Raw genomic sequence first — 23,570 nt, 5'->3', positions numbered from 1 at the left:
TTAAGTCTACAGTTAGTAAGTGGTGGAGGTGAGATTTGAACTCATGTCTCCCTGATACTGAAACAAGAGCATTAACTTCTTACATTATATTATGGGTCCATGTCAGGTGACACATGTCTGGGACAGAAACCATCACTAATGTGATCACCAATAGGAACAAGATTAAGACTTGTTTCATCAGCCTGGAATATTGGGCTGAAATCAACACGGTGAGTCTGGTGGGTCAAAAAATGACTTGCTCCAGGGCGCCTGGGTGGCTCAGTTGGTTAAGCAACTGCCTTTGGCTCAGGTCATGATCCTGGAGTCCCGGGATCAAGTCCTGCATCGGGCTCCCTGCTCAGCGAGGAGCCTGCTTCTCCCTCTGACCCTCCCCCCTCTCATGTACTCTCTCTCATTCTCGCTCTCTCAAATAAATAAATAAAATCTTAAAAAAAAAAAAATGACTTGCTCCAGAACAGGATTGGAGAGAACTGATTTTCTAGGAGGTCTTAAGAAAAATATGAAGGTTATCATTGACCAGTCAAGTAGCAGCCTAGAAGAGAGGATAAACCACCTTTCCCAAAAGGAAAATGAAAGAAGGAACAGTACAATGGCATAGTGGTGATAGGTCAAAACAAATTACAAATTAGATTTTGAGGATTCCAGGCGAGGAGTGGGGTGAGTGAAGGGAATTTGCAGGATAGCTCACAGCCAACAGTGGAAATGTATGGACACCTGAGCAAGGGAGGAGCCAGGTGGAGCCTTGAGGGTCCCGCTCATCATGCTGCCGGTGGCTTGAATGGCAGAAAGGAGATCATAGACGAGTTTGAAAAAAATTTTTTTTTATTTCAATTCAATTTAGTTAACATATGGTGTATTACTAGTTCCAGGGGTAGAATTTAGTGATTCATCAGTTGCATATGACGCCCAGTGCTCATTCCATCAAGTGCCCTCCTTAATAGCCATCACCCAATTACCCCATTTCCCCACCGACCTCCCCTCCAGCAACCCTCAATTTGTTTCCTATAGTTAAGAGTCTCTTATGGCTTGTTTCCCTCTCTGTTTTTATCTTATTTTATTTTTCCTTCCTTTCTCCTATGTTCATCTGTTCTGTTTCCTAAATTCCACAGATGAGTGAAACCATATGGTATTTCTCTTTCTCTGGCTTATTTAACTTAGCATGATACCCTCTAGTTCCATGGAGAATCACCTACTTTTGATATCATGAAAGAGCTGGTGGGAATCAACCTCCAGACCCATCTTGTGAAACAGATAGGCTGGGGAAAGCCATGCTCGTGTGGAGATGCTTTAATTCTTATGGATAAAGAGTGCTAGAAACAGTTTTTCATGGACTCGCAGTATTTAGAAATGCTTACCTATTCTCTTAACCTTCTATTTTATTTAGGATTACAAGATTTTATCGATTATGAATTATTTATCTATGGAAAGAATTTTTAAAATAGGTGATCTCTTCTGCCTTTGATGCTAACCTTTCAGATCTAGAGTATGATATTAAACATGATGCGTGTGACTCTAAACTACTTTACCATTCCTGCATGGGCCAACTTTTGTGTGTGAAGGTGAACTCTTTGTTTTTGAACTATCTTATAAATTGAGGGCTTTTGCTGTTTGTTCATCTGGAGATAGGTCGGACATTTGCTTCGTAGAGATGCTCACAGGAATGCCCCTGACTTCTCTGCACAACGTACCAGACAGCGGTGACACCCACTATATCTGCTTTCCTCCCTGGGGACCTGCTGTGGGACAGGCTAAGTAACAGTGGCCTGGTCATTCTGGTGACCACACAGCTACTTATTCGTGAAACAAACAAAATGGACTTTTGTCTGCCCTAGAACACGTAGCTTTGGGACTCTGGTGGGTTGAGGGAGAGAGGGCCAAACGGACAGATGGCCTGCAGGATTTGCACTTTGGATGGTTTTGAAGTCTTAAGGGATTATACAAATGGATCTTTTGCCACTCTTTCAAGTCCTGTGACATTCCTTTCTCTTCTTTCCAGTTAGGTAAAGTCTGTGTCTCTTTCTTTCTTCTAGTATCCTTAAATTAAGTTCACGCTTTTGCATGCCCTCAAGGATCCCTGTACTTTTCCTTCAGGGAATTTATCACAGTTTATCATTATGCTATCTGTGTGGCTTTTAAACAAATAATCCCACCTTGATTGGAAGCTCCATGAGAGCAGGGACCTTGCCTGGGTCATTCAGCTCTGTGTTTTCAGAGTTGTGCCCAGTGCCGACACATTGTAGCATCTCAATAAAGGTTTGGTGAATGGGTTAATGAAAAAATGAATGACTGAGACTTTGGGTTCAGATTGTGACCCCCTCTTATCACTTATGAGAGGGAGAAATTATTAAAACCATAACCTACCTGCTTATTGCTCATGAGTGACTCGGGACGTGGGTGGGAGGGCTGTTTACACTCAGAGCAAATGCTTAGTTAGAGTTTATTGAGAATAATGAGCATAATTTTCATTTGTTTAGGATGAGTTGCAATATATGTCTTGGTGGTGTCTTCCTAATTTTGAAGGAGGTAGCAGTTATGACCAGGGATAATCATGGTCTGTTACTGAGCACCTGCCCTGTAGTAGGCACTATGCTAAGTAATTCACGCACAGTATATGACCTCATCCCCCAAATGGCTCCACAGAGAAGGTGTTATTCTCTCCACTTTCTAGGTGAAGGAATCAAGGCTCAAAGTCATTAAGACACTTGCAGACATTTTCTGAACCTGAAAATCAGTGCTTTTAATAACTATGTAATTTTGGCTTCACATTTTCTTGTTTAGAACTTAGGATCTTCAAGAGAAGTATTATCTCTTATGAGCATGTGCTGGTTCCCCTTTGTCTTAAGGAGGAGCAGTGACCAGGAAACCGGGGGCAGGACCTTTGGTTTATATAAGCATCGTGCCATCAAACATCATAGGTGCTTCAGTGCTGAAGGTCTATGGAATAAAGAACACCCAGTGACAGGTGACACCTTTAGGGTATTTTCTGGCCTAAGTGCGCAGAGTATTGTTTCAGAACCCCCAGGCTCCTTCCTTGGGAAATTAGAAATTGGGGATGTGGTGAGATACATGACAAAAAACCCAGTCCCTGATTCTGAATATCTGTTAGTCGACTTGGAGGAGACTGGATACACATGTGAAAAGTTTTAGGAGGGAGATTCAGGGGATAGCTCCTGTGGGACAGAGGAGGCAGTGAACCATGCTTTACTCCTTCCCTCCCTCCCTCCTTCCCACCCTCCCTTCCTCCAACTAGCCACCCACCCACCCACCCAACCAACCAGCCAATGTTCAGCACCTCTCATGTACTAGGCTTATACTCCAGTAAGCAAGGTAATCACAGTCCATGACCCCATGGAGCCTGTGGCTCCTGGGTGACCAAGGTCCTCTTATGAACTTCTCCAACATTCTTGCCTTCACAGCTGAGATTTGAACGCTCACTCCAGACACTGTGCTAAATGTGTGCTCCCTTTATATCATTGACTCCTCCTAACAGTCTCTCCCCACCCAAGAAGTGATTGCATGTGATAGTTGTTCATACAGTACATGAAAGGAAACAAGTTCAGAGAGGTTAAGTAAGAGAGGAACTCTTCCTCAAAGTCCTAAAGGTAGAAAGTGGCAAAGTCAGCAAAGGAATCTAAGCCTTGTCCATATTGCTATTACCAAAACTGGAGCTAGACTTTTGCTAAATTTCATGGGACTTCAGCCAGATTGATCTTGTTCACCTATACATTCTGCCCAGGATGAATGTTGGGACCAATGAACAACTCCACACAGCTTATCAAATGTGTGACCTCAGACAAGTTTTTAGCTCTTATTGCCTCACTGTCATCATTGGTAAAGTGAGGGTGATAATAGTACTTATCTCAGGGGGTTCTTGGGAGGGTTAAATGAGTTAATATATGTGAAGTGCTTGGACCAGTGCTGGGCCCATGTCATGTACATGGTGACTATGATGACTGTTGTCCTACTGATAGACGTTTCAGAAGAGTATTCATTTGGTTGAAGACCAGGAATTCAACTTGGAACATGTGGAACTTACAGTTTGCATCTGACCAGATGTGAAACCAGCTTAATGTCCATATTGTCCACCTGACCTCATATGCCTGAGGTCAGAGATTATCTGGGTCCCTGATGCACCCGCAGTACAAGAACAGCGCCTGACCCATCGAAGCTTCTCAATATTGATTGACTGGACAAATGAATGAACGAATAAATGAATGGACTGTAGACATTACTCACAGTATAACATGATGAAATAAAGAAGTATGCCCTCGGTGGGACATCAGCAGACCTGAATTAGAGAGGTATGTGAGTGAATAAGTATGGGCTTCCTGCAGAGACTCTGTAGGACTTGGGGCCTCCAGGAAGAAGCGAGGTCATTCTCTTTCCAGTTCTAACATGAGCTGTCATTCCGGGGCTCTGGGAGGTCCTGGGCCAGGCCTTCACAGCATCCCGAATTTCTCCCCCGGCCAAGCCCTGCGGCCAATCCCCATGAAAGAAAAGGACCTTTCTTCCTGTCCTTTGACTTTAAGCTGGGGTCAAAGGCGTTAGGCTGGTTGGAAAATAAATAAAGTCCCTGGGCAGACAAAGGCCATTCTGAAGCCAGGCCTCACTGTAAACATTGGCCTTCCTTTTCTTTGGCCTGAAGCTTCCAGGTACTTCCCTGGGCCCACCATGACCTCACTTGGCCTAAAGGCCTGGTGGCTGCAGCAGATTCTGGTGGACTTGTAGGAAGAGTGAAGGGGCTTATGAGGGAAATCAGAGGTAAGTGTCTAACAACTGGTTCTCTGAAAATGTGTGTGTGTATATGCACACTCAAGTTGATCAAGTTAATTGTAAATTTTCCTTTTGTAAAGGGTGTACAGCAACAATTTACAAAAGCAATAAATATGAATACCTTCGTTGTAAATTTTCATATAGCCAATTGATTCTCAGACAGTGCATTCATTGATTTATGTGGACCTCTTGTATCTAGAGTCAACTATGGTTGCAATTAGATGACAAGCATAGTTTTGATATGAATGTTGATTGATATTTACAAGTAAGATAAAGGAGGTTTGAAATCACTTGTTTGTCAATAGCGTGAGTGACTTGTTTGCATTTGAATTCAAAAGGATATTACCTTAATTTTTTTGTGCTCATCAAATGGAATGGCCACGGACTTGACAATTTTAAGTATAATCTGCATTGTTAGCATCACTTTCCTAAAACTAGACAATCAGTGAAGCCACCAATTAAGTCCTGATTCATAACGTTTGCAAATTTCTGTGGTATAAATACTCCCACCTTGGCTGATTTCAAGCTATTAATGTGATGTCGCTGAGTATAGGCTGGGGAAGATTTGCACATAACCATATAGTATTTGTACCACACGGAGATGATGAGTGTGAACAAACTCCAGAGCACATCTAACAGTGAAGACTACTAAGCTAACTAGGAAATGATGAATATTGAGTATTTATGACCTCTTTTTAATGGGATATCTGAAATCATGAGTTTATATTCTTTGTATAATTTAACTGTTAATAGTGGTTATGTTTAACAACCAGCTTACAAAATTCCTGACATTTAACAACTAGGTTCAAGCCAACTCTAGCACACCACTGACCCCAGCTCCATCAAAGAAGATGAAGGCATGAGAGTGAGTGGGCCAGAGGTCTAGTGGATGAGCCAGTACCTAGTACTAAAGATGACATGGGACAAGTAAACTGATGGGGCTACCCGGAATGGAAGGTGAAGAAGGAAGAGATTCCTCTTGTTCAGGAAGTAAAGGAAATTCCCCAGGAACCCTCCAACAGGCTTGGAAAGTTCTTCACTCACTCACTCACAGCATATATTCTTTGGTGTTTCACTTAATCATTGACCTTGTAGGGTTAAAGCATGCATAAGAAGAATGTAGTCCATGCTAGATGCTTGGCCCTTCAAGCGAGCTTTGCAAAGGCAGTGATTAGTTCAGTTTGCCTGCCTCATCAGAGCATCGCCCGCAAATGACTGCCTCCTTACTTACCAAACACAGCTACGAGAACTTTTGTCCTCCTTATGGAGGAGCTTTCTTCTGAGCCTTTTGTTTAATGTGGCAGACATTTAAAATTTTTTTTTTCTTTTTTAGAGAGGGAGAGAGAACAAGAGTGGGGGCAGAGGGAGAGAGAGAATCTTAAGTAGGCTCCACACCGGTTACAGAGCCTGACACGGGTCTCCATCTCACAACACTGAGATCATGTCTTGAGCTGAAATCAAGATTTGGACGCTTAACCGACTGAACCACCCACATGCCCCTAATGTGGCAGACATTCTAGCCTCTGTGATTTGGCACTGAGGATGCTTTGATTCCATGCTTATAACTACCGATATTTAAAGGACAAACACGGCTGAATTTTTGTCAAGAATTTTCTTAATTAACTCTCATTAAACCATTTTAATTTAAAGATCCATGTTCAATACAGGGCAGTGAAACTATTTCTACTTTTTGCCATTTTCCTTTTTATTTGATCAAAATAATTTTATAGAGATTAATTCTACTGTGTGTTAGTTTTTATAAGAAAGTCTTAACTTACTGAGTGTGATTTATCTGTATCAAATTTAATTGTATCACATTTTGGCTTCTGCCCAAGTGAATTTTGCATTGTGGCTTTATTTCTAGTAAGTCCAGTTTCCCCAGTTCACATTTGATTGATCTGAACTTTGTCAGAACAATTTGATTCTTTCACCAGTGTTTAGTCTTTAACACATTTTGCTTTGTGTGGTTTAGCTGTTGCCAGTTTTATTTTGGACTTATTATTTCAAGCAAAACACTGAGACACAAGTGCCCAACCACCTTCAGCATCTATGGAGAAATGGGGCTAGGTACAGGCCAACTGATCAGGTCTGAGTGAAGTGCCATCACCTAAGTTTTCATCTAGAGCAGACAGGTGGATCAGTGAGTAAATATCAACAATAAGAACTTAAGAGAAACAGTGAGATGCAGAGGCCCAAGACTAAACTCAAAGATACACATGAAGCACAATGTTTCTAAACGATACGCCAACACCGGTGGGCTGCGCATGGGATCTTCACTAAGGCACCTTGAATCTGTCAGGGTTTGGGTGTTCAGAGGGAACAGAGTAAGGTCAGTGTGATGCAGCTGACAGCCTTGGGCTCCAGGTTAGGTGCTCTGGGGTCTGAACCCAGCTCTGTTACTCCTTGCTGTGGTCCTCAGGCATTTTGGTTACTCCTTGCTGTGGTCCTCAAGTCCATTTTCCTCTCTAGGTCTCAGTTTTACCAACTGTCAAAGGATGAATTAGTCCTAAAAGTTCATAGGCCCTTTTGAAAATCTAAGGAAATCTTTGAGATCTGCCCTTGGAAATATGCACACACACTCACATTTTGTACACATCTTCAGAGAGTCCCTGAACCCTTTAACGCATGCCCCAGGATGATGAGTTAGGAACACCCAGCCTGGGTGATCTGCTAGGACCTGTCCAGGGTTGACATGCCAGGACTGAGGTAAGTGATATATATACATCTGCCAGCTGATTCCTGAGAGCTGACACACACACACTTTATAGATAAAAATGGAGAAATCCAGAAAAGAAGGATCTGGAATCCTTTGTATGCATGGCTGGTTCATTAGTATTTTCATTAATACTATAAATGGTGAAGAACTTAGACCTTGGGATTATATCGTTCGGGTTAAAATCCCCATTCTGTGCATGATCTCAGGCAAGACATTTAACCATTCTGGACCTTAATTTCTGCATCTGTAAAATAGGAATATTATAGTATCAACTTCAAAGGGCTCGTGTATGAACCAGCTAGATATTTGATTAAGTCACCTCCTATCACCTCTTATATAAACAAATGCTCAGAGAATTTTATGTCATACAAGTGGTTAACTATTTCAGCTGGTGGGCTTTGGAGACCATCGAATTCACCTCTCATTTTAGGAAGAATCAGTAAAGGGAGGAGCCTCACCTGAGGTCACCCTACTCACCCATGTCGATTCAGGGTTGCTCTCTGACACTCCCCTTAGACAGTGGAAAAATTTGGCAACTAACATGATGTCATTGGCATCCCATTTTTCAGCGCAAGAGGAGGCCTATGCCCTCAGACCAAGTCCCATGTGATTATTTGCTGTATTTGTAGAGTTTTCCAATACCAGCTGTTTCTGCATGTGAGCACAGAATGATTCAGGGCAGGTTGAACACCCGTGGGTATGACTTCTACAAAAGCAATTTGTAGGAGCCTCTAATTCCATCGGAAATTAGTCACACTAAGTCTAATTACAAGGCTTCTATGACCTTGGCTTCCATGACTGGCGGCCCCTCCCAGAGTAGGCATTTCAACTACCCAACTGCAATATCAGGGGCTGTTTAATGTTACCACTCTTGGAAGGACCAGAGTCTCTGGGGGAAACCCTTCTGACATAATCACCTTATTATCTGACTCAGGCAAAAGCCAAGGTAGAAACTTGCTTGAGAAATTTCTGAATTCAACCAGGCACTGGGACATACAGGATGATCCCATAAAGACGGGGTTAACTTTGCTTTTGAGGGAATTGTGGATTATAGAACCAGTAGAATGACGTGTGTGTGTGTGTGTGTGTGTGTGTGTGTGCGCATTGACAAAGGCCACCCCACTTGTGAGAAGATGTATGAACATTTACAGACAAGGAAACTGAGGCTCAGAGAGTCACATGCTTGCATTTCCAAAGAACTGTTGATCATCTTAATGTAAGTATATTTTAAACGGCCGATGTTCCGGAGGGAAAGAAGGACTGCAGGTGTGACTAGACACAGGAATAAGTCGGAAAAAAAGAACAAACAGAGCAACCCACCCCACCCTCAGTTCTAGCATAAAGTCTCACTTCAAGGCTCTCCGGTTGTCTCAGTTTCCCCAGGACGGTCTGTCTATGAGAGAATGCAGAGCAAACTGGCTTAAGGGGGAAACAGCTTGCAATGACTCAGGGAAGAAAGCAACCCCCACCCCATCCAACACACACACACACACACACACACGTACACACATGTGTACCTACACACCCACTCCAAGAACCAATTCTGTTCTGTTTTGTACCTGGTCTTTCCCCAGTGGCCATGGATCACTTCCTTGTGACAGTTCTGAATATTCTGGTTGCTACTTAGCTTTTCTGCTGTAGCCCATTCCCGCTGCTTCTGAGTTCCAGAGTGTTGAATCTTGTGGGTCTCTGTGATTATCGTGCCCCTGTCCAAAGCCGCCTGAACGAATAATCCCCAGCATCTGTGCACTTGAAAGATGATACAAACTCTTACCGGGCAGAGAAACCACCAGGACAATCTGGACAACAGAGAATTGTGGCAACTGCGCTTCTAATACAAGTAAGCAGTCGGAAAATGTCAACACTTTGCAATCTCCCAAACTCAGATTTAAGTGCTTCCCTCAGGGTGATCCCCAAGGATACACAGTTCTGTTGGCCAAGCTATGGCTCCTGCCCAGGGATTCCATAACTCAGGGGTGATTTCTGGATGTGTGGGATTTCAGATATGTTTCATTCTGCTTGAGAGGTGGACCTAAGTTCAGATCCCAGCTCAGGCTACCTAGTATCTCTGAAGTGTTAACAAATTATGTCACTGTCCCCAGCCATGATTCTTCCAACTGTAAGTGGGATAATAAATGTATCTAAAGCACTTAGCATGGTGCCTGGAATATAGGAGATATGACCTTATGACTCTGTTTAAGCCTATATATTTATCTGGGAAGAAAAAACGACTCGTAAAGGGAATTCAACAACTCCAAAAGGAACCCAGAGAAACATAAAGAAAATAAGTTACAAAACAACCTTGACTCCCAAGGTCTTCCATGACCCAAGACATTGTTTTATGTACATTTTGTGTGTTTATTTGAATGTGTGATTGGGAGTTGTTTCTATTTCCCTCTTCCTTGGGCTCAGTAGGGCCCAACCAGTCCAGATAAATCAGCATCCCAAATCCAAAGAAGAAAGCGAAGTGACAACCCTGAGAAATTGGAGTTATAGGGATTATGTTCTTTGAACTGTAAAAGGAAATACTTGACCTGACCTAGAATTTCTGTATAATTCTTTGGTGTGAGAGACAGCTTGCAAGATGCAGATTGGATGCAGAATTGTGGTTGCAGTCAGAGGGTGGCCAGGGCTGAGTAATCCAAAGACTTGAAAGTGCCAGACCTCCAAGATGGCTCCCTTGTAGGGCTGGTGGTCAAAGCTGGCTGTTAGCTGGGAGCCCAACTGGGCCCATGGCCAACTGGAGTGCTGAGACATGGCTTCTCCACAGAGCTTGAGCTTCTTGCAGCATGTGACTGGGATCCAAGACTGAGCATTCCAAGAACTGACATTCTAAGAGACTAAAATGGGAGCTGCAAGACTTCTTATGATCTAGGTTCAGAAGTCATACAGTGTCACTCCTGCTGCATTCTGTTGGTTATATAGGTGTGGCCTCAATTTGATGTGGGAGGGCATGAAAACTGAGAGGTATGTTTCCTTGGGGTCACCTTTGAAGACTAGATATCAAAGGGCTTTTTTAGATCAGATAGCACTGTTATCTAGGTAATAATTTTGAAAATTATTTTTGTTTCCATGGAAAAGGAGTAAAGATGCTTCGCTGCCTGTTTTTCATAAAATTCAGCTGGTTATCTTGAACCTTCCATCATGCAACTCCTAGCATGCATGCACAAGTTTTTATTACCTAGCGAGGCCAAAAGAAACCAGCCTTGTCCTTAAGAGCTGCAGGAGGTATATTAGGCCAGTCACCTTCTCTGTGCTCAAGAGGGCAAGCATGACTCTCTCCCCAGCCAAGGGCAGGTGCAAGAGCATTCTCAGACCTTTCTTATGGGCGTCTCTGAAGGAGTAGCAGAAGTGTAGATGGATTCAGCTTTGGGTGCAGGGTATATAAACTTACTCTAGGCCACAGAGTGGAGATTTTTTGGATGAAAAAATTTAAGATCTAAAGAACCCCCTCAGCTTTTGAATGAGGTCTCAAGTGAGTACATGACTTGGCAAGCTTCACACACTAGTTAAGTGATGTGGGAGTGACCAGACCTGTGTTCTTATGAGTCTTAACCTGATGATCCTCACCTAGTCACTCTACCTCCCTCCTTGTAAGGTCTCCCTTTGTTTCTGTAGTGGTTCCTGGCACCTAGTTATTTCAGGATTTGTATGTAGTGAGGCTTTCAGAAAAGGACCATAAGTTAGCTTGAGTGGAAAGCCCAGCTAAACACGGCATTCACATGGAATATGCCTGAGATCATTGATGGAAAGGCCACACAGGTCTCCTCTGGGACAGGCCTGGGATCTGGAGGCCCAGTCTAATCTCTACCTGAAGAAACCATGCGAGGGTTTCAACGTGAGTAAATAACCCCAACTTTATGCACTCAGCCAATAGTTACAGATTTCTCCCATGAGCCTACCACTGCCCCAGGCTCTGGGAAATAGACCTGTAAACAAAGTCTATCAAGCCCCTGACCTCCTGGAGCATAGACTCAGTGATGGCAAACGGTACCAACCTTTGTTCAGAACAAAGATGGTTGGCAATTTGGGGTTTCTTCTCCACACAGATGGGTTACAATGGCTAAAGTTTAAATTAAATTTAGAAGCATCTCCTTCATATATATATATATTTCTTTTTTTTTTTTTTTCCTGAAAAGTGAGACTGGAGCACCTATGTGGCTCAGTCGGTTAAGTGTCTGACTCTTGATCTTGGCTCAGATCTTGATCTCAGCGTCGTTGAGTTTGAGCCCTCCAGGCCCAGCTTGGAGCCTACTTAAAAAAAAAAAAAAAAAAAAAGTGAGACTATAAAATGATTATGGAATGGATTTAAAATAAAGAATTTCAAGTTAGAGAATTAAGAACAATGAATTCCCATGAAAGAGATTAGTTGAATGAGTTAATTCTTCGTTTTCCAAAAATCATTTCCTAAACAATAGCTCCCTGGCATGGAACGGGAGTCTTTGAAAACTCTGCCTCTCCTCAGAATTCTTGATATGACCTCATCTTATTGCATTGTTAAATAATCTCAATCCTTTTGGGTGTAACTGATTTAACAAGTTAACACTTGATGCTGTTTAGACAACGTGTCCCTCAAAGGAGCAAGACGGAGCAGGACTGGGTGATTACAGCATGGGAATGGGATTTGGGCCCCTCACATCTGGTTGTCTGAGTGGTTCTTACGCTTTGATTTGGTCAGTGACACCCACAGGGCACCCAAACAAATGGCTTCAAAATTTTGTCAAAGAAGATATGTGTTATTTAGCCAAACTTATTTAATCAAATGAATAATTTGATTAAAGTCGATATTCCTAATCATCATTCAAGACACGTTTACTGAGGACCTATTATGTACCAGGCAACATAGCTGCTAGAGGTGCCTACCCTAGCAGATATGACCTTGATATGACCTCCTGTTACTGCATTGTTAAATAATCTCAATCCTTTTGGGTGTAACTGATTTAACTTCCCATCCAGCGGGTCAGAGAGTGAAACAAATGAGTGAAGGTGGGAATCAGTGCTATGCAGTTGGACAGGGATCTGGGACAGGGAATGGCTGGGGGTTATTTTAAGTTGGGTGGTAAATTCATCCTGGTGGGGACTGGCCTCACGCTTGTGAGTGATTGCTGGTTAAACCAACCTTTGGAAGAAGGTCGTGCAGAATAATGAGAACAGTGGGCATAGGATCAGAAGTTTTAAATTCTCTCCTTAGCTTGGCAACTGTGACTTTGGCCTTGCACAGCCTCTGCTTCTTCATTAAGGCTGCCATTAAGAGGTACCACTTGGTGGACAATCTCAAACGTTCTTTTAGTTCTAACATTTAAAAATCACGTCATCTGTACTTTAGGTTTTAAGAACATTTGGGCTTGGTAAGGTTGCCCAGAGAGAGCTAGACTCACTAGCAAGGCCTCTTTTTCTAACACTTGATGTTTAATTGCTTTCTGATTCCAGACCTCTTTCCCATACATTTTTCTCTTGATCCTCACAAAAACACTGTGGAGATGAAGAACCTGAGGTTTAAATCAGCTAAGTAACGTACCCAGTTTCACATGGGCAGTAAACAGAGGGTCTGTGGAGCAGAGTCTTACTGAGTGACAGTTGATTACTATCAGATCAAAACAGCCCTACTCCAATCACAATACTTCCTTCTTTTTTTTAAGGCTGAATACATATGTGTATCCAATTATATATATGTCACATTTTCTTTATCCACTCATGTGTTGGCAGACACTCAGGCTGTTTCCATACCTTAGCCGATGTGAATAACGCTGCAGTGAACATAAAGAAACCTGCCATTTGTGACAATGTGCATGAACCTGGAGGACATCATGCTACATGAAATAAGCCAAACACAATAAAGCAAATACTGCATGATGCAACTTACATGTGGAAGCTAAAAGAACTTGAACTCTTAGGAGCAGAGAGAATGGTGGTTAGCAAGGCTGAGGGTGTGGGGAATGGGCAAATGTTGGCCAAACGGCACAAAGTTCCAGATTTTCAGGATGAGTAAGTTCAGGAGAGCTAATGTACAGCTTGGTGACTACAGTTGACAGTACTGTATTGTGTAATTTGAAATGTGCTAAGGAGTGGATTTTAATTGTGGTTACCAAAAAAAAAAAAAAAAAGCTAATTATGCGAGGTGATGGTATGTTAATTAGCTTGATTGTGGTAAACATTTCACAATGCATACATATGTCAAAACATCACCTTGTACACCTTAAATATATACAATTTTAATTTGTCAATTATACCTCAATAAAGCAGGGGAAAAAAAACGAGCCCTCCCCAACACAGGTCTACTCAAAGATGTTGAAACAGTGACCTTTGATATCCTTCCAACATCAAAGTTCTACATTTGTGTCTTTAAAAAAAAACAAAAACCCCACTCTGGAGCTAGAATGCCACAGATATGATTGAGTGATTGCGTGATATCTATAGGCTACTTTGCCCCTACCACAGACAGGAAGTTCCTTAAGCCTTGAAGGCGACATAACAATGTAGCAAAACATAAAATGACATTCACCCATTGAAACATGAAGGTGGGCACATTGCTGCTGGGAAGGTAAAATGGAATAGTCGCTTTGGAAAATGCTTTGCCAATTTCTTTTTTTTTTTTTAATTTAAATTCAATTAGCCAACATATATTACATTGTTAGTTTTTGATATAGTGTTCAAGGATTTGTTAGTTGCATATAACACCACATCATGTGCCCTCCTTAATGCCCATCGCCCAGCTTTGCCAGTTTCTTATAAATAAACATACACTTAGCAAATGACCCTGCAGTTCCACTCCTAGGCATTTATATGAAAGAAATGAAAACTTGTGTCCACAAAAACCTGTACGCAAATGTTTATAGTGACTTTATTCATAGTTGTCCCAAACAGGAGCACCTGACGTCCTTCAACAGGTGCATGGATAAACGAAGTGTGGTGTGCCCATGGCTATGGGATACTGCTCAGTAATGAAAAGGGATGGATTGCCAACACATGCAGTAACTTGGATGAATCTCCAGTGCATTATGCTAATTGGAGGAAGTCAGATGCAAAAGACTACATAATGTATGATTCCATTGATGTGGCAGTTTAGAAAATGATGTGTGGCTGCCAGGCATTGGGAGTTGGGGGAGGGGTTGATGATCAGGGGACCCAGGGAATCGTTTGAAGTGATGGGACTGGTTTTTTTTTTTTTTTAATTTTAATTTTTTTCCCTTTTAGAGGGAGAGAGAGAGCGTGTGAGTATAAAAAAGTAATAATATATACTTGTGTGTGTTTTGATTTTTAAATGTTTTGAGTTAATAGTCAATAGTTAATGTTAGCAAAGCACCTCATTTTTTTTTGCAGTGTCCATTTTCTGAGGATGTCAGATGGGGTCAGAACTAATGAAAGTCCTGTCAGGAAGAATCTTGGTTAACCAGATCAGGTTGCCCAAGTTGGGGGAACCACGAAAACCAGGTTGGAAATAATCAGCCAGGAATCTTTACTGCTTTGGTCCCTAGGACTCACATCCTATCCTCTGTTTTGTAAACTTGTAAAATGTGACTTCTATAATCCATTATGTTTTGAGCATCCTCACTCATTCTAACCATATAGAATTGGCAAACTTTTTGAGATCAGGGAAGTGAGTGGAACACAAAGCATTCAGCAGAAGCAGATTTTCCCTTCATAGTATAAATTCTTTGAGGACAGCTACTAGACACTAATTTACTTATGGCACCAAGCACAGTTCTTTGAGGGCAAGAATGTCCGCTAAACCTCGAAGCAAACGTGGATGTACATCGCTCCGAGACACATACTGCCAAATTCCTTCCCGTATCCCCACCTGAAAGACCATGCCTTGGAAAAATATGAAACACTGCCCAGTCCAGAGTAAGGCAGAGGACTGAGTCAGGGGTTTCATCTTAGTCGAAGGGATGCACCACCTTATATCTTTTCCTTTTCTGTCTCCTGGCATACCTTCCTCATGAGTTGTGAGCCTTGAGAGGGCCTCCAGGTTCTTCTCGATATTGTTCTCATGCCGTCACTCTCAGACTGCTGGAGCTGGTCCTTCTGACTGCAAGAAATGTTAGGTGAAACCTAATTACGAAGGAAGGAAGGAAGGACGGAAGAAAGGAAGGAAGGAAGGAAGGAGCTGGTTCATGTGACTTAAAAACCAAGCCAGTTCCAGGAATGGGTTAATGGTACCCATGATGTCACCATCTCTTGTCTCTGCTTCCCTCCATTCCCTAGCTTCATGCAGTGTAAGTGGGGTGACCGGCAGCTCCACTTTGCACATCCCCTCCCCCAGGTTTGGTTGTAACAGCAAAGAGAGCATCTTGTTCCCAACGCTTTGCACAAAAGCTCCAGGTCTGATGATGGCTGGGGCAGGGAGGGAGGATTCCAGAGTTGGGCCAGCCTGGGACACCCGGATCCAAGGGTGGAACACATGGCCTGGGGACAGTGGGATTGGGCAAGAAACCTCCCCCATAGAAGACTAGAATGTTGTTACTGGAAGCGGAAACATTCACTTCGGTGAGATGAAACCCATGTGTCTGACCTCATCTCAAATTTGATTACTCAGAGCGGCTCAGCTCCCAGGTATGCGGAAGCAGGAAGAAGGGAGCTGCATTTGGTTTCTTGGATCATCCGGCTAGGAAAACTGAGGCCAGGCGTTTAGCATGCATCTGAGAGGCTGCTTCCATCCTAGTGAATTTGGTTCTTGGTGCTCCTTGCTCTCTGTCTCTTTTCGGGTCATCTTATACTCAGGATCTGGCCTGTCTTCTCCATCACAGCCTGGGCCATAGTCACCTTCATGGCCCAGGTAACCTTCAGCAGAGACAAGGTGAGTGTTTCTCAAAAGACACCCTTACTAAATAGGTAAGTGGCAATTTTTAATAAAGGAAACAAATGAAGCAGAGTAAAACAAAATGCAGAGCTCGTGATGCCTTTTCAGGACCTATTTTACAGAACATGTGGTTTAATTCAAATTAAGTAAAGTGTAGTCATAGATTAGATCCCAGAATGTCAGAACAGTAAGGGACCTTTAAAAAAGTCCCCTAGTAGGGGCGCCTGGGGGGCTCAGTCGGTTAAGCATCTGCCTTCGGCTCAGGTCACGATCTCAGGGTCCTGGGACATAGGCTCCCTCTGCCCCTCCCCGGAACCCCCTCAACTCGTGCTCTCTCCCGCACACTCTCTCTCTCAAATGGATAAATAAAATCTTAAAAAAATTTTTTTTAAATTAAAAAAAATAAAAAGTCCCCTAGTCCACTCTCATTATCCTACAAATGGGGGCACTGAGGCTGGGGACGGGAGTGATTTCTCCAAAGTTCACATCAGCATCAATGTTGGTGTCAATGTCCATGTTAGAGTTGACCTAGGACCAGCGTCTTTTCAGTATGTGCCCCAGTTCTGTTTTCAGACACAGTGCTTCTGTTGTTCCAACCTGAAATGATCTTCCGTAGGGTCCACCCATGTGGAAAGAGCTCATTTTTATTTAAACAATACTCTTTTAGCAATATCTATGAACAGATAATGCATTCTCATGGTTCCCAAATCAAAAATTAAATAGGGAATGGTAGGCATATAAAGCTTCTCTCCCTCCCTGCCTCCATTTCCCTTACCCATGGGCAACACATTTTATTAATTTCTTGTGTATCTTCCAGGAATATTTTGTGCATATACAAACCATTCAGTGACATACTCCCCATTTTAAAAAAATGCATTATAGCATACTATCTGCTCTGCTTTGTATTTTGCTTTTTTCACTCAGGTGCTTATCTTGGACAACTTTCCCTATGAGTATATAAAGACCATCCTCATCAATTTTACAGCTACCTAGTTTTCCGTCGTGAGATGGGGTCATAGTTTATGTAGCTGGTCCTGTAATGGTGGCAGTTTTGATGACATTCAATGTTTTGCTGTTCTCCACAATGCTGCCACAAATAACTTTATAAACACATCATTTCACGTGTCTGTGGTTGTACGTGCAACATAATTTCTCCCAAAATGAAAGAGCAAAACCCTAAGGGTATGTGCATTTGTTGTTTTCATGGATGTTTTTGAACTTGCCCTCCATGATAGTCCAGTCAGTGTGGGCTCCTCTAACATTTGAGGTGGCCCCTTTCTTCAGGTAACAGCTTGTTACCAAATTTTATATCTTTGTATATTTGATCGTAGTGAGATGTTATCTCACTGCTTTTCAATTCAAACTACAGAAAAATAAACAGTCACTGAGTGTCCCTTCCTCATTTCTTCTGAATCCCATTTCCAGGATAAATTTCTATTATCACTCTGATGTTAAGGGTTCCAGGAGTACTTGCAGCTTTTTTTTCTCTCAAAATACATCATTGTCATTATTCAGAACATACAGATCTGCCTCATTCATTCATACGATAGCTGTTTCCTGAGCATGCATTGGGTTTTAGACCCTGGAGATAAAGCTCCAAACAAGATACACATTCCCCGTCTTGTGGAGCTTATACTCTAGCAGTGAAGACCTTACAAGATGGATGAACAACGAGACTATCATTCTGGAGAACGTCAAGTGCCCTGAAGAACACCGGGTGATGTGGTAGAGGGAGCGGAGGTGGGGGCAGAACCAGCTGCCCACCCCCCGTATCATTAGGAGCGAAAAGGTTGGTATGTAAAGTGAGCAAAAAGCGCTCACAAACCTACTGCTAATAATAGTAATTTCATTTATTAGTTTTGGCCTGAACTGACCTGTTGCTTTGGTGTTATGTAAACAGAACTTTCAGATTGCCATTAAGACGGCCCGGGGGCGCTGAGCTAGCGACAGAAAAAGCCATTCCGGTCCCCCCGAGTGGGCTGGTGCTAATTCCGGAGATCACGAGGGAGAAACCAGTTAAGAAAAAATTATTTCCTCCCTTTCACCAAGTACTCAAGAAACAATACATTGTCTCTTGCAGGTTTAGAAAATCCTGTCTGGATTTGGAATCTCATTCAGTTGGCTGCCCACGGATCAGGTTGTACTAAGAGCATGGGCAGAAGATCTGGTAAAGGGAGCTGTGTTTCTGATGCCGCCCTTGCTGCCCACATGATGGTGGACAAGCCTCAGAGGGAGACTCGAAGACTTCTGGACACGTAGCTTGATGAAGTCAGCTTGCTGCAGTTGTGACTCTGGCTTTTGCGTGGGTCATGGTTCTCTTTTCAGAAACCAACCGGATCTCCACCTTGGACTTCAGTTCTAGTCTAAGTTTTGTCTCTCAGAACTGCTGGAAAATTCTCTGGCCACCGCCAGCTCCCAGGCAGACAGTTCCGTGTGCCCAGGACACGGGGAGGGCCTGTCTCTACCCCATTTTGCTGGATCTCCATTAGGCTGCCCTCTCTCTCTGGCTAGCACCCCATGACTGCCCTTCCTCAGACATCGTTTCTCTTTCTCAGAGGGGCCTATCACCACCTACAGCTGGCCTGCTTCTTCTGTCCCCAACTCAGAGGCATGTCTAGTTTCTACTTTCTTCCATTCTGGCCCATACCGTGCCTAAGGGCAGGGTCTTCCAACCATCTTTTTCTTTTACACATAAGCTTTTAAATGGAACCCCAAACAGAAAACAGTAAAAAAGGAAAAACAAAACAAAACAAAACAACAAACGTTACTTGGGCTAATTAAATCTTCCTTAAGAGAAACACATCATGGTTTGCTGAGCCAAGAGGCACCACAGACCCCTAGAACCCTCAAAATTTAGTTTGAAACTCTGAACTAGGTGACCTAGTCTATTCCTTTCTACTTTGTAGGAAGCAGAGAAATTTAGGGGGCTTGCTCAGATCACACAGAGAGACTGGCCAAATCCAGTCTCTAGAATATGTTACTTTCAAATAAAATCCTACCTCTGGGAGGGTAGAGACCTTCGTTGCCATGTGTCACGGCTGCGGGCTTCATGTATAGTGAACACTTGGCACCTTGTAGGGGCTTGATCAATCATGGTGAACGAAGAACGAGTCTCGTTGAAGAGCTTTCATGTGCCAGGCTCCCCGCCCTTAGCTCTGGGAATAGAACCATGGACAAGGCTGACCAATAGAACCATGGCTCCTTCTCGTACTGAGCTTAGGGATAAACTGGAACTTGGACCTGAAATATTACCACGGAGGTTTGAGCAATAATCACAACTCTCTGACTCTTGACAGGTGGGAGGATAGGAGCCAGGCAGGCCGCTGGGTGCCCGCTGGGTGAGGAAGGGGGGGGGTCAGACCCTCAAGCCCACCTGTCCCCCACTAATGCCTTGTCTTGCTTCAGAGAGCTGGGCTGCGTCATCTTGGCTAAGGGTGTGGCAAGGCCTGCTTGGGGGAAGGCAGTGACCTCAACTATTCAGCTGCAGGAGCCCTGCCAGATGCTGTCACACCTACAGCGAGGGCTGCCTCTGCCTGAAGCCCCGGGCTGGGCAGGGACAGGGCAGGTACTGAGTCTCCACCCAGCAGCTGTATGTTGTGTTCCCTAAGCCCTCCCACTCGGTCAGCCTCTGCCCAAGCTGTTCTTTCTGCCTGGGGTGGCCGCTCCTCTTCTCATCACCCAAAAAAGTTCTTCCCATTCTTCGAGGTGAAGTTTAAACACCACCTCCTTCAGGAAGGCTGCTCTGATTACTACATGCACTTCCTCATCCAGGAGGAAAGGATTGTTCCTCTTCTGGCCTCACACAGTGCTCAATCTCTCCTTTTCCTGTTGCAGCCACAGGGGCAAATTATGGGTTCCTCGGGGTGTGTTAGATCATCCATCTCTTCATTCCAGAGCTATTTATCGAGTACCTACTATCGGCTGGGCGTTGTCAACAATGTCCCAGCTTTCATAAAGTTTCCTTTTTGATAGGAGAATCAGGAAAAAAAAAGAAAATATTTTCAGGTTGATAAGGGCTAAGAAAAAAAATTATGATAGACAGTTTTGGGGTGGAGTTTATACCAGGTTAGACAGGTCAGTCAGGGATGGCCTTGTGGAGGAGGTGAAATCTGAGGTGAGGTATGAATGATGAGAAGCAGCCAGCTATGGAAAGAGCTGGAGGAAGGGCATTCCAGGTAAAGGGGAGAGCAGGTGCCAAGACCCTGAGGCAGGAAAAAGTTTGGTGTGTTTGAGAAACAAGAAAAGGCTAGCGTTGTGGAAATGAGTTGGGGAGAAGGAAGAAGGGTTCAGGGAGGTGGACAGGATCCAGGTCTGGTCAGACCTTGTGGGCCACGGTGAGTCTCATGGGATTTTGTAAATCTGGGATACCACAGGACAGGATTAAGTAGGGGACAGGTGAGAACTGACTGGTATCCATTCATTCATTCAGTAATGACACATGCCTCCTTTGCGACAGATATGGAACAAGGTGCTGGCCACACAAGGAAGGCAGAGATGCCGCCGGCTCTCTGGGTATGTGTGTGGAGTGGATGCTTCCCCTAAATAGCATCATCCCAGCAAAGTATGGTTTTCTACTTTGCTGATTCAGATGTTTGATTTGTCAGGTTCCTTGTTATTGGGAGTGTGGTCCATGAGCCCTGCTGCATTACCTGAGAGCATGTGAGAAATGCAGACTCTGGGGCCCCATCCCAGATGGATGGAATCAGAATCTATATCCCCATTTATTTTGTATTCAGTACTAAAGTGTGAGAAGGACTGGCCTAGAAGTCATCACAGCATGGAGGAATAAACTCTCACTAACCACACTGGGAGGACAGTAATGAGTCTACTAGCAGCTCAACACTTTGGAGCGGTGGCTAGTGACCGCGTATATTAGCGCTTCTCAAAACTCTAAGCTATGTGCACATCACCTGGGAATCTTGTTAAGATGCAGATTCTAGCTCCATAGGTTTGGAAGGGGACCCCAACTTCTGCATTTCCAACCAGCTTGAAGGGGATGTTGCTGCTCCTGGCCCAAGGAGTACGGAGTCTTGCATGACCCCTGCGTGAGCCCACTTGATTTTCAAGACCACCCCGTTGCGAGATGTTTGTTCGCATGATGTGGATCAGGAAACACACTTACAGAGCTTAGACGAAGCTGTGTGCCCTTGGGCAGGGGGCTAGGCTTGCTTTCCTCATCTGTAAAGTGAGGCTGATGGTACTAGTGCTTTAGAGGGTCTCTTGCAAGAGTAAATGAAGCAAAGCATGCCATGTGTTTAGCAGAGTGCTTGGCACACAGCAAGAGTTCAGTATTTGGCAGCTTTCTTGTTTCCCTTGAGTCCAGGTTTTCTGACTCTAAAACTGGGGTTCTCTCCACCACATTAGTAGAAACCAGGGTTTGGCTCAGCTAGAAGATGAAGTTAAGGCTGAAAATATTTAGCAAGAATAAAGATGGATGGAGTTGGTCGGGTACATTTCTAGATGCATGGCATCTAGAAGAGAGGCCCTGATTCCTAGCTGGCTTCGAGCACATCTCCGTGGCCACCTCCATTTCCACAAGGAGGCCACCTCTGAGACCAGGTCACGGCTCCATTCACAAGCGGCTCGGCTTCAGCTTTAGATATTGACATTTCTGGAAGTGCTCCAAATCCTGGGGATATACTCTGTCAGTAGTTCCTTAATAAAAATAATCTATAGAGCCCTCAATGACTTATAAAGCACTTAGTGTTATTTCACTGCTTTGAAAGGGGCATAGAACTGATATAATCCATTCTGTGAGCAAGAAAATGAAAGAGGCGAAATGATTCACCCACTCCCACTTGTTCAGTACCTGCCTTCCGATGCGGAGTTCATTAGTTCGGCCAATATTTGCTGAGCAGTCCCAGTGCAAGCAGGTCCTGCGCTGGAACATGAGATTTCGATATGGAGAAAAAGAGACAGGTCCTTGTCCTCCTGGAGCTCACATTCTAGCGAGGAAAGCCGCCACTGTGGTGAGCGCTATGAAGGAGAGACACATGTCCCTGTGAGCACCCAACAGAGATCTGACGTAAAACTGAAGGCTGATGTGGCCACGGAGCTGATGTTTGAAGATGACCAGACAGGGCCCTGACAAGGACCTTTGACTTTATCCCCACAGTGTTGTGCAGCCACGGAGGGGCTGAGGAGGAGTGATAGGTCAGGCATGAGTTTTTCATAGAATCTCCTTAGCACCAATCTTACCGCACCTTTTTCAACCTTGGTGTGTTCTCCTGCTTCCCTGAGACATCTCTGAAGATAGAGAGCCGGTCTTCAGTGGCATGAGACCCAGTGGGATTACATTTGAGCGGGGTGACTCGGTCAAGGCCACGGCCATGCACGGCATCCTCAGAGAAGGCCTCAGAATGTAGGTGGCAAAAGTCAACAGGCAGCAAAGTGGATGATATTCCGGCTCCAGAGCCTATGCTCAAAAATGGGGAAAGCAAAGACTCCGGAACACCCTGTCTCGCCCATCCTTTCATGGAAAGTCAGGGAGTGGAAGGCAGTCAGGCATGGGCGTGGCAGATTCCTGGGTTTAAATGCCAGCTCTGCCACCTAGCAGGTGCTGGGTCAGTCACTTCTCTTTTCGTCTCCATTTCTTCAAGTGGGGAAGATAAGGTCTCTCCTCAGGGTGCTGTGAGGAGTGAACAAGATGGCGGCTGTAAGCCCTAACTCGGGGCCTAGCACACAGCGAGTCTTTAGAAGTGGCAGCCATAGTTTTAATGGTGCTGGCAGACAGCCTGAGTGAGCTCATAGAGTGAACCCTGATTCTCTGACTTGTCCAGGTGGGAGACCTCCTGTGAAATAGGAGTAGCTGCCTCCTTCAGATGCAGCTGAAGCATGACCTCATTACCGCCCTAGAGAAAAAAAAAGTAAAAACTCCTGAGGTTGGCATCCAAAGATGATCACCACAGGGCCCCTGCTTCAGCCTCCATTTGGATCCCTCCCCGAGTATGTCACTGTCTGCCCATCATTCTCCTCACGCTTCATGTCTTGGTTTGGGAACTGCTCACCTGCGTAACTGTTCACCTGGCAACCTCCCGGGGTCACATCGTCCCGAAGCCTTTCCTGATTTCTCCACATAGAATACTCATTCATTCAATGATCAAACATTTATTGTTGGCATATCTAATCTGTGCCAAGTCTGTTCTAGACATTGAGGATAAGAGTGATGAACACAAGATTCAAAGTTCTTGCTCTGGTGGAGATTGCATTTTATTCGGGGGGAAACAGACAATAGGCAATATACAGATCAATAAACAAGGTAATGTCAGAGAGTGAAAAATG

The 23,570-nt window shown here is 44.0% G+C and overlaps 1 protein-coding gene and 1 long non-coding RNA gene across 3 annotated transcripts in view; one reads left to right on the top strand and one right to left on the bottom strand.

Annotated features, from left to right (window-relative positions):
- The window catches only part of SH3TC2 (SH3 domain and tetratricopeptide repeats 2), a 77,342-nt gene extending 58,054 nt beyond the window's left edge, over positions 1 to 19,288 (top strand). The window contains exon 17 of one of the 2 annotated variants that reach the window (XM_081826144.1): positions 18,370 to 19,288. In XM_081826144.1, coding sequence (XP_081682270.1) covers positions 18,370 to 18,548 — 179 coding nt within the window. In that variant the 3' untranslated portion in view covers positions 18,549 to 19,288. The remainder of the gene's footprint in view (positions 1 to 18,369) is intronic. The other variant, XM_081826145.1, reaches the window with a different exon arrangement.
- LOC145722587 (uncharacterized) lies at positions 15,085 to 23,134 on the bottom strand. The gene is made up of 2 exons (XR_014146941.1): positions 22,099 to 23,134; positions 15,085 to 15,518 (listed from the first exon to the last, which is right to left on the bottom strand). It is a non-coding gene; the product is annotated as an uncharacterized LOC145722587 (long non-coding RNA).
- Between the last annotated feature and the right edge of the window lie 436 nt (positions 23,135 to 23,570).

The sequence above is a fragment of the Leptonychotes weddellii genome, chromosome 7 (genome assembly GCF_054177405.1).
Source record: "Leptonychotes weddellii isolate Sample4059 chromosome 7, ASM5417740v2, whole genome shotgun sequence".
NCBI classification, from domain to species: Eukaryota; Metazoa; Chordata; class Mammalia; order Carnivora; family Phocidae; genus Leptonychotes; species Leptonychotes weddellii.
The sequence above is the reverse complement of the archived record's forward strand: the minus strand, read 5'-3'. Positions and strand labels throughout refer to the sequence as shown.